The sequence below is a fragment of the Entelurus aequoreus genome, linkage group LG14, assembly GCF_033978785.1.
Source record: "Entelurus aequoreus isolate RoL-2023_Sb linkage group LG14, RoL_Eaeq_v1.1, whole genome shotgun sequence".
In the NCBI taxonomy this organism is placed as follows: Eukaryota; Metazoa; Chordata; class Actinopteri; order Syngnathiformes; family Syngnathidae; genus Entelurus; species Entelurus aequoreus.
Window position 1 is genome coordinate 19,908,492 of NC_084744.1, and position 14,687 is coordinate 19,923,178.

Below are 14,687 nucleotides of genomic sequence, written 5' to 3' on the forward strand. Positions count from 1 at the left end.
TTTGTAACTGAGCTACTGTGTGGAACAATTTCCCTTGTGGATCATTAAAGTTTGTCAAGGTCTAAGTCTAAGTCTAACCGTATGACTATAATGGCCTTTTAGAATATTCTGACTTTGTTCTAACTATATGACTTCATCCATGTGACCATACAACTTTTTTCCTATATTGTGACTTTTCTTTTATTCAGGACTTACTATTGCAACTGAGATATTGGTGTATTCTTGCAACCATACAACTCCTTTTTCACATGACCTTACGAACATTTCTTATCAAATTATGATGTAATCACATAACCGTATGCATTCTTAATGAATAGATTATTGTGTAACTTCACTCTTGTGTCATTACAACTAATTTTTTAGGTTACTTCACACATTTTTCGCTTTTTGACTTTAATCTCATAAACGCACAGCTTTTTACCGTGTTGTATTGCAACTTCCAACTGACTTTTTTTTTGCCATAACCTATATATACTTTGTACTGTGACCCCTATGACTTTTCCTATGTTGTCAACTTTCAGATTTTATTCTCATATTGTGTCTTTAACCTTACACCTTTTTCTTATGAATGTAATTATTTGCAGCCTGTGCCATGTACACTTGCAGACCTTGGAGCCAAGACTGAAAAACATTTGAAAAGGAAGTCCTTTTCTTCCGCCTCTTCTTTCCGTAGTTGCATCTCCACCTTTCCCCATTCAAGGCCCCGTCTTAGACAGAGAAAACATAGGCTATCTATTCAAAAGGCATTTAGTCCATTTCTTTCTTGGCCGGTAAACCTATTCATCAATTGTTCTGGTTTGTAGATGGCATTCTAATGCTAATCTGGCGTGTTAAATATCTTTTTGTTCCCCTCCTCGTCTTTCACCGTTTTGTCATTCAGTTTATCCAGTTTTGGCCACCCATTTTATTTATTTATGCGCCTGCTCCTATTCATGCGCTCATGTATTTTTTATTATGTTGTTTCACTGTCATGCAGTGTCAACTCACTCCATTCAGTGTGGGCTACTTGAAGGGCTGGCGGGGACAAAGCGTGTACACATTGCACCGCTATTCAGTCCGGCCAGCTGGATCGCTTGGAAAGAAGAAGAAGAAGAAAAAGACCTTGTGAAAAGAAATCCTGCACAATGGACACAGAAGAAGTGCACAATGCTAACAGTTTTCCAAATACCACTGATTGCTTTCATCACAATGAGCGAGAGCAGCCGCTTTTCTCCCAGCTCCACTTCAACAAACAACACTTTGACAAAACCTTCCAACCCAAGGTTTTGTTCGCAAACAAAACCTCCTCGACCGTCTAAACGCTCCCAGAGAAGAGACGGAGGTAGGGAGAGAAGAAAAAAAAAAGTTCTTTCAGCATTCATTCCCTTTTCCCTTATATATAATAAAACTGGCCAAAGAAGGAGAAAGCAATGGAAGAATTCTTAATCCATTTTCATTACACCAATATATATTAGAAAATATTCAAATATCACATAATTACATTATTATTGAAATAACTAAATAATATATTCATGAATTATTTTTGCGTTGTTTTATTTCCTATTTTGCAGAGGGCGGCTGTCCCTGAAAGGAGGAAGTTCCGTGGAGGAAAGAGAGATCAGGGTGTTTCTCCACTCAAAGAGTTTAATTAACCATGACGGAGATAATTATCCCTGGACTGTCCAAATTAGTTTTGCATAATCACTCAAATCCTTATGAATTAATCTCCCAATGTAATCCAGGAAGAGGGCATCAACTGAAACACAACATCCACACATACACGACAGGTGATCAGCAGGTTGTGCATGTCCCGTTTAATTCAGATTATAAATGCACTTTTAGGGGTGCATGCACTTTAAATACAAATATGTTTGTTTTCTTTCTTAAAGCAAAATAAAAACAAATTTGGGGAAAGCGGCCTTTTTTGGGGTGGATGATATCTTACACTTCACCATGGACAGCACACAAAAGTAATTACCTTTTAATCCAAGAACTGTATTGTTATGATGATGAACAATACATCATAACAAGCACAAAACATACAAATTCCATGGGAGTTAGTAAAAAAAAAAAAAAAAGTTCTTTTTTGTGTGTTGCACATGATACAAGAGGTGGATGTTTTGGAATCTGAAATAAATTACATCCTCTCACATGTGCAAATGCAGTCTTGCTCTTTTTATTTGCTCACCATAGATTCCACTAAACAATAAATATTACAGACATCTAGAAAAGGGGTTTAAAAACTCTAAATGTACACATGATGCTAAATGTTCCTGCTTGTATAAGCCTATAGGCGGTACATGAACTTTTTGTACAATTTTGTCTTGCAGGTGCACAGGAGTGTGTCGCAATCCACGGACCTGCACCGGGCGTGTCCAACAGGTGCAAAGTGGACACAAGGTATTTTTTTCATTTTTTTTTTTTCACGCCTCATGCCGATTTGTCTCTGTTCTCCCTTTGGCAAAAGTTTGGCGAGTTCTGCACTATTCATCCATAGATGTAATACATGTATGCACACGTCACCACATGTTCAAGTTTGTGCATGCATAATCTAACTATTGCACCAATAGTTAGTGTTTTTTTGTTGTTGTTTTTTTGTTCCAACTTGGGGGTTGATCATAACGCCGCGGCGTAGGCGGGATAAGGTTCGAGCTGAGGCTTCCCCATCCCGGGGAGCAGGATGTACGCGAGGGGTGGCTGGAGTCCGGCGGAGGGCCACGCCGAGCAGTTGCAAGGGATCATGTACCCCGGGTTCCCGGGGGAAGGGTGCGTGTGGGTGTGCGTCCCTCCGCCGACGCCTCCCGTCGTCGTGAACGTGGCCCCGGCGGGCGGGTACCCCAGCGGGGACGCGTAAGGGAACGAGTGCGGGGAAAGCTCCGTCATCTTGGAGCCCAGGTCGAAAAAGGAGTAAGGGTTCGTGGACATGGACGGGTTGAAGAAGACACGGGCGGCGGCGGCGGCGGCCGCGGCAGCCGCCTTGTCCGGGTGCCCCATGACGCTGTCGGCCAGGCACCCCGCGGAGAGGCCGCCGACTTTGAGCGCGTCGTGCTCGCCGAGGTTGTACGGCACCGGGAAGGAGAACTTGTCCTTCTTCATCAGGGTCTTGGGCTTCCGCCTGGGCCGGTACTTGTAGTCGGGGTGCTCCTTCATGTGCATGGCGCGCAGCCGCTTGGCCTCGTCGATGAAGGGCCGCTTCTCGGACTCGGTGAGGAGTTTCCACTCGGCGCCCAGCCGCTTGCTGATCTCCGAGTTGTGCATCTTGGGGTTCTCCTGAGCCATCTTCCTCCTCTGGGCTCTGGACCACACCATGAAGGCGTTCATCGGACGTTTGACGTGATCCATCGGTTTGGACATAGTTGGCACCGACTCTATATAAAAAAACACACGCGTATGCATAAATAGAAGGTTGTTAGTGTACACGCTGCACGGCGTGCGTGGGGGTACTTACGTGAAACTAGCAGCACTTCATCCCTTCTGCAAAAAAACAAACCAAAAATCCTTATAATTGTTGTATTATCCTCTTCATCCTGCGTCCACGACAAAACGAAAGTGCGGCTAAAATGAAACCCACGCGGCGTGTACTCCAGCATCAGCAGCAGCGCGCGCGCAAGTGGGTGAGAACTCTGCGTGGCCCCGTGTGAAATACTGCCTGTGTGGCAGGTAGTGAAAGTGCGCACCGGCGCATGCGCAGTAGACTAGAGTGTGTGTGTGTTTTTTTCTTCTTCCCCTTTTCTTTCTTCCCTTCTCTAAATTCTCACCCTGTGTTGAAAAGAGAAGCAAACCCACGCTTTAGACACGCAGCACTGTCTTTATCGTCTTCATCTTGATTTTTTTTCTTTCATGTGCGTTTAGGTGCGTCCACGCGTTTGTTTGGCCTCACCTGACCCTTATAGCCCCCCCGCGACCCCGCCTCCCACTCCCACACCTTTAGCGACTATACACAAACAATTCATTTCTTTAATATCCTCGCATTTGGCTCCAATATTGAGCCACTGAGGAGGTCTGAAGTGTTTCTAATCGCGCTTGGTTAAAATTAATTACTTTCTTCAAACCTTTCTTTTTTTCTCCCTTTTTTTCCCTCCCCTCTCTTTTCACTTTCCTTCTCTTTTCACTTCAAAAGACCCTCCCAAGGGCAGGCAGTCGACAACTGCAACGATTCGACTTCGCAATTACATTTATCAGCTCGGACTTGTTGAGTAAATTGTTGGTTTAAGTGGTTTGTTCTCGCACCTTCTTCGCTCTCCGTTATTATGAATGCACTGTAAATACGAGGGGAAATAGCAGAGGGCTAGAATTATGACGTAAACGATGAATTAGGCCCCCTTTTAAAATTGAATTTCATTGTTTGCACAGGCTAATATTAATAATAACAATAATTATTATTGCATCTTATAATTAGTATATTATAATATCAAATTTTGCATTTTTTAAATAAAAGTGTCAGAATGATTTTTTTTTTTTTTTTTGCTGCGTGCATTATTATAACATTTATAACTATCATCATTTTGTGTTTTGGATTATATTGAGGGTGCAGGTGAGAGACAAAAAAAAAGTTTTATTTTCCGTTCATTTGTGGCTCTCTTGGCAACAAACGGCACAGGTGCAATGTTTTTTTTTCTTCTAAATTCATTCAGAATAAATTATGGTAATAAGTTTCTATCAAGAGACAACTCGTCTTCTGGCCTATAGGTTTCACATTATTATTATTACTATTATTATCACTAAGACACATGTATTTTTTTTAATTTCTCTCAGAATTTTTTTAAAATTGTTTTTCTTAAATTTGCATGTTAATAAATTCAATCTCCAATGTTTTAAACCTCATCATCTCACATTCTTTTTGCTTATGTTGTGGAATTTTTACTTTCCATCAAGCACACGGCATGTGATTATTTCACACAAATAAAACAAACATGATAATAACATAAACCCTCTCCTCACCTGCGTCCTCCCCATCCTTCCAAACGGCCTTGTTGTCCGCCCGGAAATAGCACTTAAATAATTCAAGATGAGTTAGTGAGCGCTGGGAGAATTACCTGCAGATAAAGCCTGCCTGCATGGGTCCCATGCAGCGTCTGAGACGGAAGCCTATATGACAGCGCTGCCACCTCAGAGCACACAGACCACGATAAGGCTTGAATAAGAAATAAATAGCATGCAAATATAGAAGGCAGACAGCAACAACACACCCATGGGGGACACTGTCCTCTATACCCTGAGAGACTCTAGGGGGGAAAAAAGTGGTGAAGCAGCTATCACGCTGCAATTGAGCAGCCCCTGCGGGTGCAATGATCTTAATGATAGCACCAAAAATCATTCATTCTGCTCAACCAGTCACTAACACTGCAGGGAGGACCGGTAGGGTAGCACCAAAAATCATTCATTCTGCTCAACCAGTCACTAATACTGCAGGGAGGACCGGTTGCATCGGAATAATAACACACTATTAATTGCAATTTAACATTATGCTGAAACAGTCATTTATTTGGCGTATATACAGCCGTGGTCAAACGTTTATACACTTGTGAAGGACATAATGTCATGGCTGTCTTGAGTTTCCAATAATTTCTACAACTCTTATTTTTTTGTGATAAGAGTGTCATGTCTGTGTGATCATGTTTTGTTTGGCCATGTGCTTTTTTGGATTTTGTCAGTTCCTGTTTTTTCACTCCCTGTTTTGTTTCCATGACAACCCATTCGTTTTCACCTGTCTTCATGTCACACACCTGCTTCATTTGCACTCACGCACCTGTTGCTAATCATGTCTGTGTTATTTAAGCTTTTCGTTTTCTGTTGGTCGGCCTGACAACATCACATTCATGCTCTGCACTCTTGACACACTGCTTACTCTGTCCAGGTCATAGTTCATGCTGCTCTTTTCTTGGCACGTAAGTTTTTTGTTTATTCAAGCTGCTGTTTTGTACCTCAGCTGTGAGCGCCTTTTGTTTGTTCGTATTTTTCCATAGTTCTGCCTTTGTGCTAGTTTTGTTTTATTAGCCAAGTTTGTTCCCCGCCTTGTGTGCGTCTTTTGTTTATACTTTTTATGTCTATTATTAAATCATGTATTTAATTTCACGCCATGTCCGGTCCAATTCTTATGCATCTCGGGAAAACAAACCACTTCATAGTCCATGTCCTGACAAAGAGTGATTGTAGCACATACTTGTTGGTCACAAAAAACATTCATGAAGTTTGGTTCTTTTATGAATTTATTATGGGTCTACTGAAAATGTGACCAAATCTGCTGGGTCAAAAGTATACATACAGCAATGTTAATATTGGGTTACATGTCCCTTGGCAAGTTTCACTGCAATAAGGCGCTTTTGGTAGCCATCCACAAGCTTCTGGTTGAATTTTTGACCACTCCTCTTGACAAAATTGGTGCATGTTCAGCTAAATTTGTAGATTTTTTGACATGGACTTGTTTCTTTAGCATTGTCCACACGTTTAAGTCAGGACTTTGAGAAGGCCTTTCTAAAACCTTCATTCTAGCCTGATTTAGCCATTCCTTTACCACTTTTGACATGTGTTTGGGGTCATTGTCCTGTTGGAACACCCAACTGCGTCCAAGACCCAACCTCCGGGCTGATGATTTTAGGTTGTCCTGAAGAATTTGGATGTAATACTCCTTTTTCATTGTCCCATTTACTCTCTGTAAAGCACCAGTTCCATTGGCAGCAAAACAGGCCCAGAGCATAATACTACCACCACCATGCTTGACGGTAGGAATGGTGTTCCTGGGATTAAAGGCCTCACCTTTTCTCCTCCAAACATATTGCTGGGTATTGTGGCCAAACAGCTAAATTTTAGTTTCATCTGACCACAGAACTTTCCTCTAGAAATTAAGACCTTCTGGAGGAAAGACCAACACATTTAGCTGAACTGCACCAATTTTGTCAAGAGGAGGGGTCAAAAATTCAACCAGAAGCTTGTGGATGGCTACCAAAAGTGCCTTATTGCCAAGGGACATGTAACGAAATATTAACATTGCTGTATGTATACTTTTGACCCAGCAGATTTGGTCACATTTTCAGTAGACCCATAATAAATTTATTAAAGAACCAAACTTCATGAATGTTTTTTGTGACCAACAAGTATGTTTCCAATCACTCTATCACAAAATACAAGTTGTAGAAATTATTGGAAGCTCAAGACAGCCATGACATTATGTTCTTTACAAGTGTATATAAACCTTTGACCACGACTGTATAAAGTTAGGGATTGTTATTTGTCTCCTTAGTGTTTTCTTTTCCTGTCTTCACATCTATCCTTGAGCTTGCATCTTCCTGCTACCTCTTCCCTCTACATTCTGCATGACAGTTAAATGAGATGATTGCAGGCTCCTCAAGAATGACTTTTGAAGATGGAATATTGATAGAGTAACTTGCAGGTGTCTCTTGTAACATAACTTTCTGTGCATTCTAGCTCAGCTGTCCCGGCGATGAAATGGGGAAATGCCCGCCACTTCCACTCGAATCAACCGACTGTCGAATGGGTTCCACGAACTGTGAGTTCAAATATTGTATTCCTTAATTTTTTTTACATTTAATATGTTTTTTGCCATTTTAATTTTGACTGTACCACATAAGATATGTTTAATTGCTGTTGCGGGTTTATTGATTTTTGAATGCGCCAGAAGATAACCCGTTTTATACACTGTTCAGGTGATTCAATGCCCAGTAGTGCGTAAATGTGTTCTTGTATAGTATTTCTCTAGCAATGGTCATGTGGTGACATAAATGATGGTATTTTGAGAGGTAATCATTGAAGTTGGACATCACTGAAGGCCTAGGTGGGAAACGCACGGCCCGCCACTGTATTAAGCCCTGCCTAAATGTTGTAATTTAGCTTGACTGATCACCAGTGTTGGGTTACTGAAAACCAGTGTAGTATAGTTACTAGTTACTTTATTTCAAAAGTAACTCAGTTACTAACTCAGTTACTTACACCAAAAAGTAATGCGTTACTGTGAAAAGTAACTATTTGTTACTCTGCCCACTGCTCCCCAAGGGGATGGGACAAATGCAGAGGACAAATTTCACAACATCTAGTGTGTGTGTGACAATCATTGGTACTTTAATCTTAATCTTAAACTTCTTTTTTTCTTCTTTTTTTTTAAAGCTCCCATTAAGGCCCTTTTAGCCTTTATTTCAGTACTGTTATTGCACTGGAGAATAATACAATCTGTTGATCAACTTGACATGCATTTGCATCACTGAACTCAGAAAGCAATGTGGTCTACATACAACACACAAAGACAAAGATATGTTTCAAAGGGCCAATTTATTTCAGGCCAGAACAAATTGACAAAACTATTTTAAATAGCTGCAACATAATGGCACTTTAACTTTAACTTTAAGTAGATAGGATCTTTGATCCAAGACACAACTTACATTTAACTAAAATGTTATTTTCTTTGTGCTCGACAAAAGAAAAGTATTGAGAATGTCTCCATGTTAAGAAATTCGACTTCTGGCTTCGCCATGATGTCTTGTTAGTTGTTATGAGAGTAGCGTGTGTGTGTGTGTGTGTGTGTGTGTGTGTGTGTGTGTGTGTGTGTGTGTGTGTGTGTGTGTGTGTGTGTGTGTGTGTGTGTGTGTGTGTGTGTGTGTGTGTGTGTGTGTGTGTGTGTGTGTGTGTGTGTGTGTGTGTGTGGCCCTTTAAGATATGACAGCATGTGAGGTGAGTGACGTCAGTGAGTGAATGGGCGAGAGAGGTGAGGGAACGGCGACAGTGAGTGTGTGCAGGTGCACTAGCTTGGTGGATGGCTGCGTCCAATAAAGTCACAAAGTTTCACCCTCAGATGTAAAGACCCACTTCTGGGTAAAGTGAAGGTTGTTAGCCCCGAAGTACATAGGCCCTGGAGGAACGTCTCCCCTGCGCCCCTCAACTACGGTTTGGGAGCCCCCCACACCCCCACCCACACACCTATTCAAATCCATTGTGTTTGAGCAAGACACTTTACCCTTTCTCATAATGGGTCGTGGTTAGGGCCTTGCATGGCAGTATGGGTTTTACACGTATAACCCCTTAACCACTCAACTTGTGAGGTCAATTGGTTTTCTGTGCCCGAGCTCGTAAATGATAACACTTAAATTTCAATTCAACCCTAACAATTTAAGATAATTAAAATCTATTTAATTTGTTCTTTTCCCCCAAAACAGCACCATTTTAACATGTAACATGCTTTTTGCAAATAAAAACAAACATTTATAGACAGTAGTTTTATGAAGTAATGTCCTATTGTATGGTATTTACCTTGGAGATCAACTGCAGATATGTTGGTTTAACGTTGTTTGTTTAATATGTTTAAATGGGGCGGCGTGGCGCCGTTTGGAGAGTGGCCGTGCCAGCAACCTGAGGGTTCCTGGTTCGATCCCCAGCTTCTACCAACCTAGTCACGTCCGTTGTGTCCTTGAGCAAGACACTTCACTCTTGCTCCTGATGGGTCGTGGTTACAGCCTTGCATGGCAGCTCCCGCCATCAGTGTGTGAATGTGTGTGTGAAACCCCCAATTCTAACCCTTGATGCTGAGTGCCAAGCAGGGAGGTAATGGGTCCCATTTTTTGTAGTCTTTGGTATGACTCGGCCGGGGTTTGAACTCACGACATCCCAGTCTCAGGGCGGACACTCTAACCACGAGGCACACTTCTCCACTTGCTCGTATAAATATGTTCCCCCTGTGTATCCACCAAAAAATATCCGGGTAGATATACTTCTTTCGGAACTTTTCGGAGTTCCTCCCAGCTAGGTAGGACTTTTCCAAGCGACCAGAAACTTTTTCGGGGGCAGGCTTCGCCGTTGAACGCTAATTGGTTGAACACAGTTGGGGGCGTTCCTAAAACTTATCTTTCAAGCACACAACTGCCATTGGAATATACGCAGCGACTTGTTTGTTATTTCTTGTGTATTTCAATTACAACAAACTTGACGGAGAGAAAGAAGAACGAAAGGAGCTTTCGACATGCAGGAACTTTTGTGGGTCATCTTTGGGCTGAAGAACCTGATCAGTGGAACTATCATGCAGAGTTTTCAAGTTTCAAGTTTTATTCGTCACATGCAGAGTACACCACAGTGAAATGCTTTTTTCCATGCTCATCAGATATTGCGTACAGTGGGATCCAAACACTAGTTACAGTATCTAATACACTAAATACAAAAAAATACAAAAATTTGAATAGCTCTGACAATAAGTTGCACAATAAGTTACAGTAGTTATGGTAGAGGTATGGTAGAGGTTTACTCACCCGTAGTATTTAAACTATATGCAGTTTATTGTAGTTTATTATTTTTACAAACTTAATTTCAATACACAAAGCTACAATAAGTGGACGGACTCTTTTAAACTTATTTACAGAGGAGTATGAAGCTGGACTTGAAGCGGGGACCTCAGCTGCTTACTACTCTGACTTTGCTGGATAAATATGAAATATAGGAGGCATCACGAAGGCAAATAACATCAAATATCAACTATTTACTTTATTACATGTTGTAAAAGTAGCCAGTGACAATCTATTTGTGTAGTTATTAGCCTCAACCCGAGTGAACAAAATGCTAAGAAGCTAACACTAAAGCCGATGTGTTTGTGTTGTTGGCGTGAGATAAACTTTGAGATTTCTTATTTTTGTATTGTTATTTACAGCTGTTGAGAAAATACTTTCCTGCCCTGAGTTGTTACAGTACATCATGTTAGTGTTCAACCTCTTGTGCTAATTAAAATGCATTTTCTCCACATCTTTATTTACACAAATTATATGTGGTAGAGATGATAGTACTGATAAGAAATATCGACAAGGGTATCGTGTCGATAACATCTTAAGAATATGCATTCCTACATGTGGCAGACCGTCACAAGCAAATGAATGTACAGGAAACATAGTCTGCCTACATTCAACATCATTCTCTTGGCACCTTCCTTCTGTCTTCCATCTTTTTACTTTACCTGCCTTTAATTGCCTCCTGCATAAACATCACTATACCTTCTAAATCATCTTCCTTCTGTAGCTGCTTAAAAACCTTCCTCTTGCCTCCATGTCTCACCTTACGTTGACTACATGTTCCTCCCTAAACTGCCTGCATCTGCATTCTGTTTACTAATTTGGCTGTTTACTAATTTGGCTGCCTTCATCCTCCATGTTTGGCGCTTGCATTTTCCTGTCAACTTGCAGCACCTTTTACCTTCTTTGAATCTTTGCCTTCATCTTCCCTCTTATGCTGCCTGCATTTCAATCAATCAATCAATCAATCAATGTTCACTTATACAGCCCTAAATCATGAGTGTCTCAAAGGGCTGCACAAGCCACAACGACATCCTCGGCTCAGATCTCACATCAGGGCAAGGAAAAACTCAACCCAATGGGACAATGAGAAACCTTGGAGGGGACCGCAGATGTGGGGACCCCCTCACCCCTGGGCGACCGGTGCAATGGACGTCGAGTGGATCTAGCATAATATTGTGAGAGTCCAGTCCATAGTGGATTTAACATAATAGTGAGTGTCCAGTCCATAGTGGGGCCAGCAGGAGATCATATTGAGTAGAGACAAGTCATCAGCGCAGAGACGTCCCCAACTGATGCACAGATGAGTGGTCCACCCTGGGTCCCGACTTTGGACAGCTAACACTTCATCTGTGGTCACCAAATTTGACTTTGTCTTCCTTCAACAGTTTGCACTTTCCTCCATCAGCTTCCCACACACAAAAAAATGCTGGGTTATTTCAATAACCCAATTTATGAGTTGCGAGTGTTGGGTTAAATTTTGGAGTTATTTTTATGAAGAGCAATCCATTTTTTGGGTTATAAGTAGGGATGTCCGATAATGGCTTTTTGCCGGAATCTGATATTCCGATATTGTCCAACTCTTTAATTACCGATACCGATATCAACCGATACCGATATCAACCGATACCGATATATACAGTTGTGGAATTAACACATTATTATGCCTAATTTGGACAACCAGGTATGGTGAAGATAAGGTACTTTTAAAAAAAATTCATAAAATAAGATAAATAAATTAAACAATTTTCTTGAATAAAAAAATAAAGTAAAATAATATAAAAACAGTTACATAGAAACTAGTAATTAATAAAAATGAGTAAAATTAACTGTTAAAGGTTAGTACTATTAGTGGACCAGCAGCACGCACAATCATGTGTGCTTATGGACTGTATCCCTTGCAGAATGTATTGATATACACACTACCGTTCAAAAGTTTGGGGTCACCCAAACAATTTTGTGGAATAGCCTTCATTTCTAAGAACAAGAATAGACTGTCGAGTTTCAGATGAAAGTTCTCTTTTTCTGGCCATTTTGAGTGCTTAATTGACCCCACAAATGTGATGCTCCAGAAACTCAATCTGCTCAAAGGAAGGTCAGTTTTGTAGCTTCTGTAACGAGCTAAACTGTTTTCAGATGTGTGAACATGATTGCACAAGGGTTTTCTAATCATCAATTAGCCTTCTGAGCCAATGAGCAAACGCATTGTGCCATTAGGACACTGGAGTGATAGTTGCTGGAAATGGGACTCTATACACCTATGTAGATATTGCACCAAAAAACAGACATTTGCAGCTAGAATAGTAATTTACCACATTAGCAATGTATAGAGTGTATTTCTTTAAAGTTAAGACTAGTTTAAACTTATCTTCATTGAAAAGTACAGTGCTTTTCCTTAAAAAATAAGGACATTTCAATGTGACCCCAAACTTTTGAACAGTAGTGTATATTGATATATAATGTAGGAACCATAATATTAATAACAGAAAGAAACAACCCTTTTGTGTGAATAAGTGTAAATGGGGGAGGGAGTTTTTTTGGGTTGGTGCACTAATTGTAAGTGTATCTTGTGTTTTTTATGTTGATTTAATAAAAAAAAATAAAAAAAACAATACTGATAATAAAAAAACGATACCGATAATTTCCGATATTCCATTTTAACGCATTTATCGGCCGATAATATTGGCAGACCGATATTATCGGACATCTCTAGTTATAAGGGTATTATTTTAACTCAATTTCTGTGTTTTCAGAACTATGAACCATTTTTGGGTTGTTTTTCAATGAGTAACGCATTTTTGGGTAAAACGCTTTTTTTTTATTGAAAAGGTACTTTTTTTTTCTTGAAGGGAATTTTATTAAGAATGAATCTCATTAACATTATTTACAATCACACATCTTATGTACATGAAAATATTTGAGCATGCTGTATATATACTTCCCGGATTGTGTTTGTTTAGTTTTTGACTCCCTCAGTTCCTGTTTTGAACACCCCTGGGTTTGTGTTTTAGTTGCCATGACTGCAGATTGTATTCACCTGCCTCTGATTACTGTTTGTGACGCTCATCTGCTACTGGGCACTAATCAGAGAGCTACTTATTCCCTGCTTTTCGCCACACTCAGTCTGGCGTTCTTATTTGCTTCCACGCAACAGTTATAACGGCTACTAATTTGATTCCTGAGCTAAGCTTCGCCTTTTTGTTTGCCTGTTTACATGCTAAGCTTTTCTTGTTCGCTATTCCGTTAGCTTCCCGTGCTATCGGCACGCTGGTGCTCTTTTGTTTGAATCCCGCACGATTTATGGACAATAAATAATTTCCTTACCTGCACCTTGCCTCCGGAGTCCCGTCTGCATCCTGGGAGAACGATCCACGCAGTAAAATGCAACCCCGCCGTGACAACTATGACCATACGCGGCAATTCTTGTAAAAGGAAACGTCACTCGTATCTTGCTTTTGAGTATATTTTAATGGAATAAAAATAAATTTGATCAGTAGTTCGGAAGGAGTAGGACAAACGAGCAGTAAAATGTATCATTTTTAACCAACTATTGGGTCAAGGAGCGCTAAATTGCGCAACCCAATATTTGGGTTTGGAATAACCCAACATTGTAGTGAGCATAACTCAGCTTTTGTGTTAAATACATTCAACCCAATAGTTGGATTATGAATCAACTAACATTGAGTTAGCATAACTCAACTTTTGGGTTAAATGATTCGACCCAATAGTTTGGTTGGGAATAACCCAACATTAAGTTATCATAACTCAACTTTTTGATTAAATAATTCCACGCAAAAGTTGGGTTGAAAAAATTAACCCAAAATGTTGAGTTAAAATAACTCAAATAAGGGGTTTGTCCTTTTTCTGAACCAGAAGTTGGGTTAAAATTGGGTTATTTTTTTAACCCAACATTTTTTTAGTGTGCAGCGTTGACTTCTTTATATCTTAACGATTTATGCTCCAGATTCTTTGATGAAGATATCTGAACTGATTGATTTTCTGTCTAATAGAATAAGAAGCTGTGAAAAGTAATTATAAATATGTGTGCACATTGTCTCAACCAACATTTGGGCCAGTTTTATAATTAACGGATATACAGGGATAAATTGTATCAGCAAGATTATAGCGCCATAAATAAAGCATGGGTTTTGAAAAGAGGAAACAAAATGAAAACACTTGAAATATAAGGCATACATGTAGGACAAAGGCGGCCCTGTACATGATGTGATTGGTATTGACAGTCAATTAGTCACCAGTACATCCTATTAGCGGCAGAATCTTATCTTAAGTGAGCCTTTGATAAAGTGCTAATGACAAACAGTTTAAATGTGTAAAAGATCTAATGGATTGCTATTTAAAGATGCCTCCATTTAGATCAGAAGGCATTTTGTCTAAATGAGGTTTTCTTTACACCTCTCACAATGCACAGAA

At 40.2% G+C, this 14,687-nt stretch overlaps 2 protein-coding genes across 2 annotated transcripts in view; one reads left to right on the forward strand and one right to left on the reverse strand.

Annotated features, from left to right (window-relative positions):
• LOC133664498 (uncharacterized) overlaps positions 1 to 14,687 on the forward strand; it is a 157,310-nt gene that overhangs the window by 54,782 nt on the left and 87,841 nt on the right. Inside the window, exons 3-4 of the mRNA XM_062069167.1 lie at positions 2,310 to 2,379; positions 7,405 to 7,486. Of these exons, the coding sequence (XP_061925151.1) occupies positions 2,310 to 2,379; positions 7,405 to 7,486 (152 nt within the window). The remainder of the gene's footprint in view (positions 1 to 2,309; positions 2,380 to 7,404; positions 7,487 to 14,687) is intronic.
• Positions 1,812 to 3,606, reverse strand: sox21b (SRY-box transcription factor 21b). Its single transcript, XM_062069166.1, has 2 exons — positions 3,428 to 3,606; positions 1,812 to 3,347 (listed from the first exon to the last, which is right to left on the reverse strand). The coding sequence occupies exons 1-2, from the start codon at positions 3,567 to 3,569 to the stop codon at positions 2,596 to 2,598; spliced, it is 894 nt and encodes a 297-aa protein (XP_061925150.1). The 5' UTR covers positions 3,570 to 3,606; the 3' UTR covers positions 1,812 to 2,595.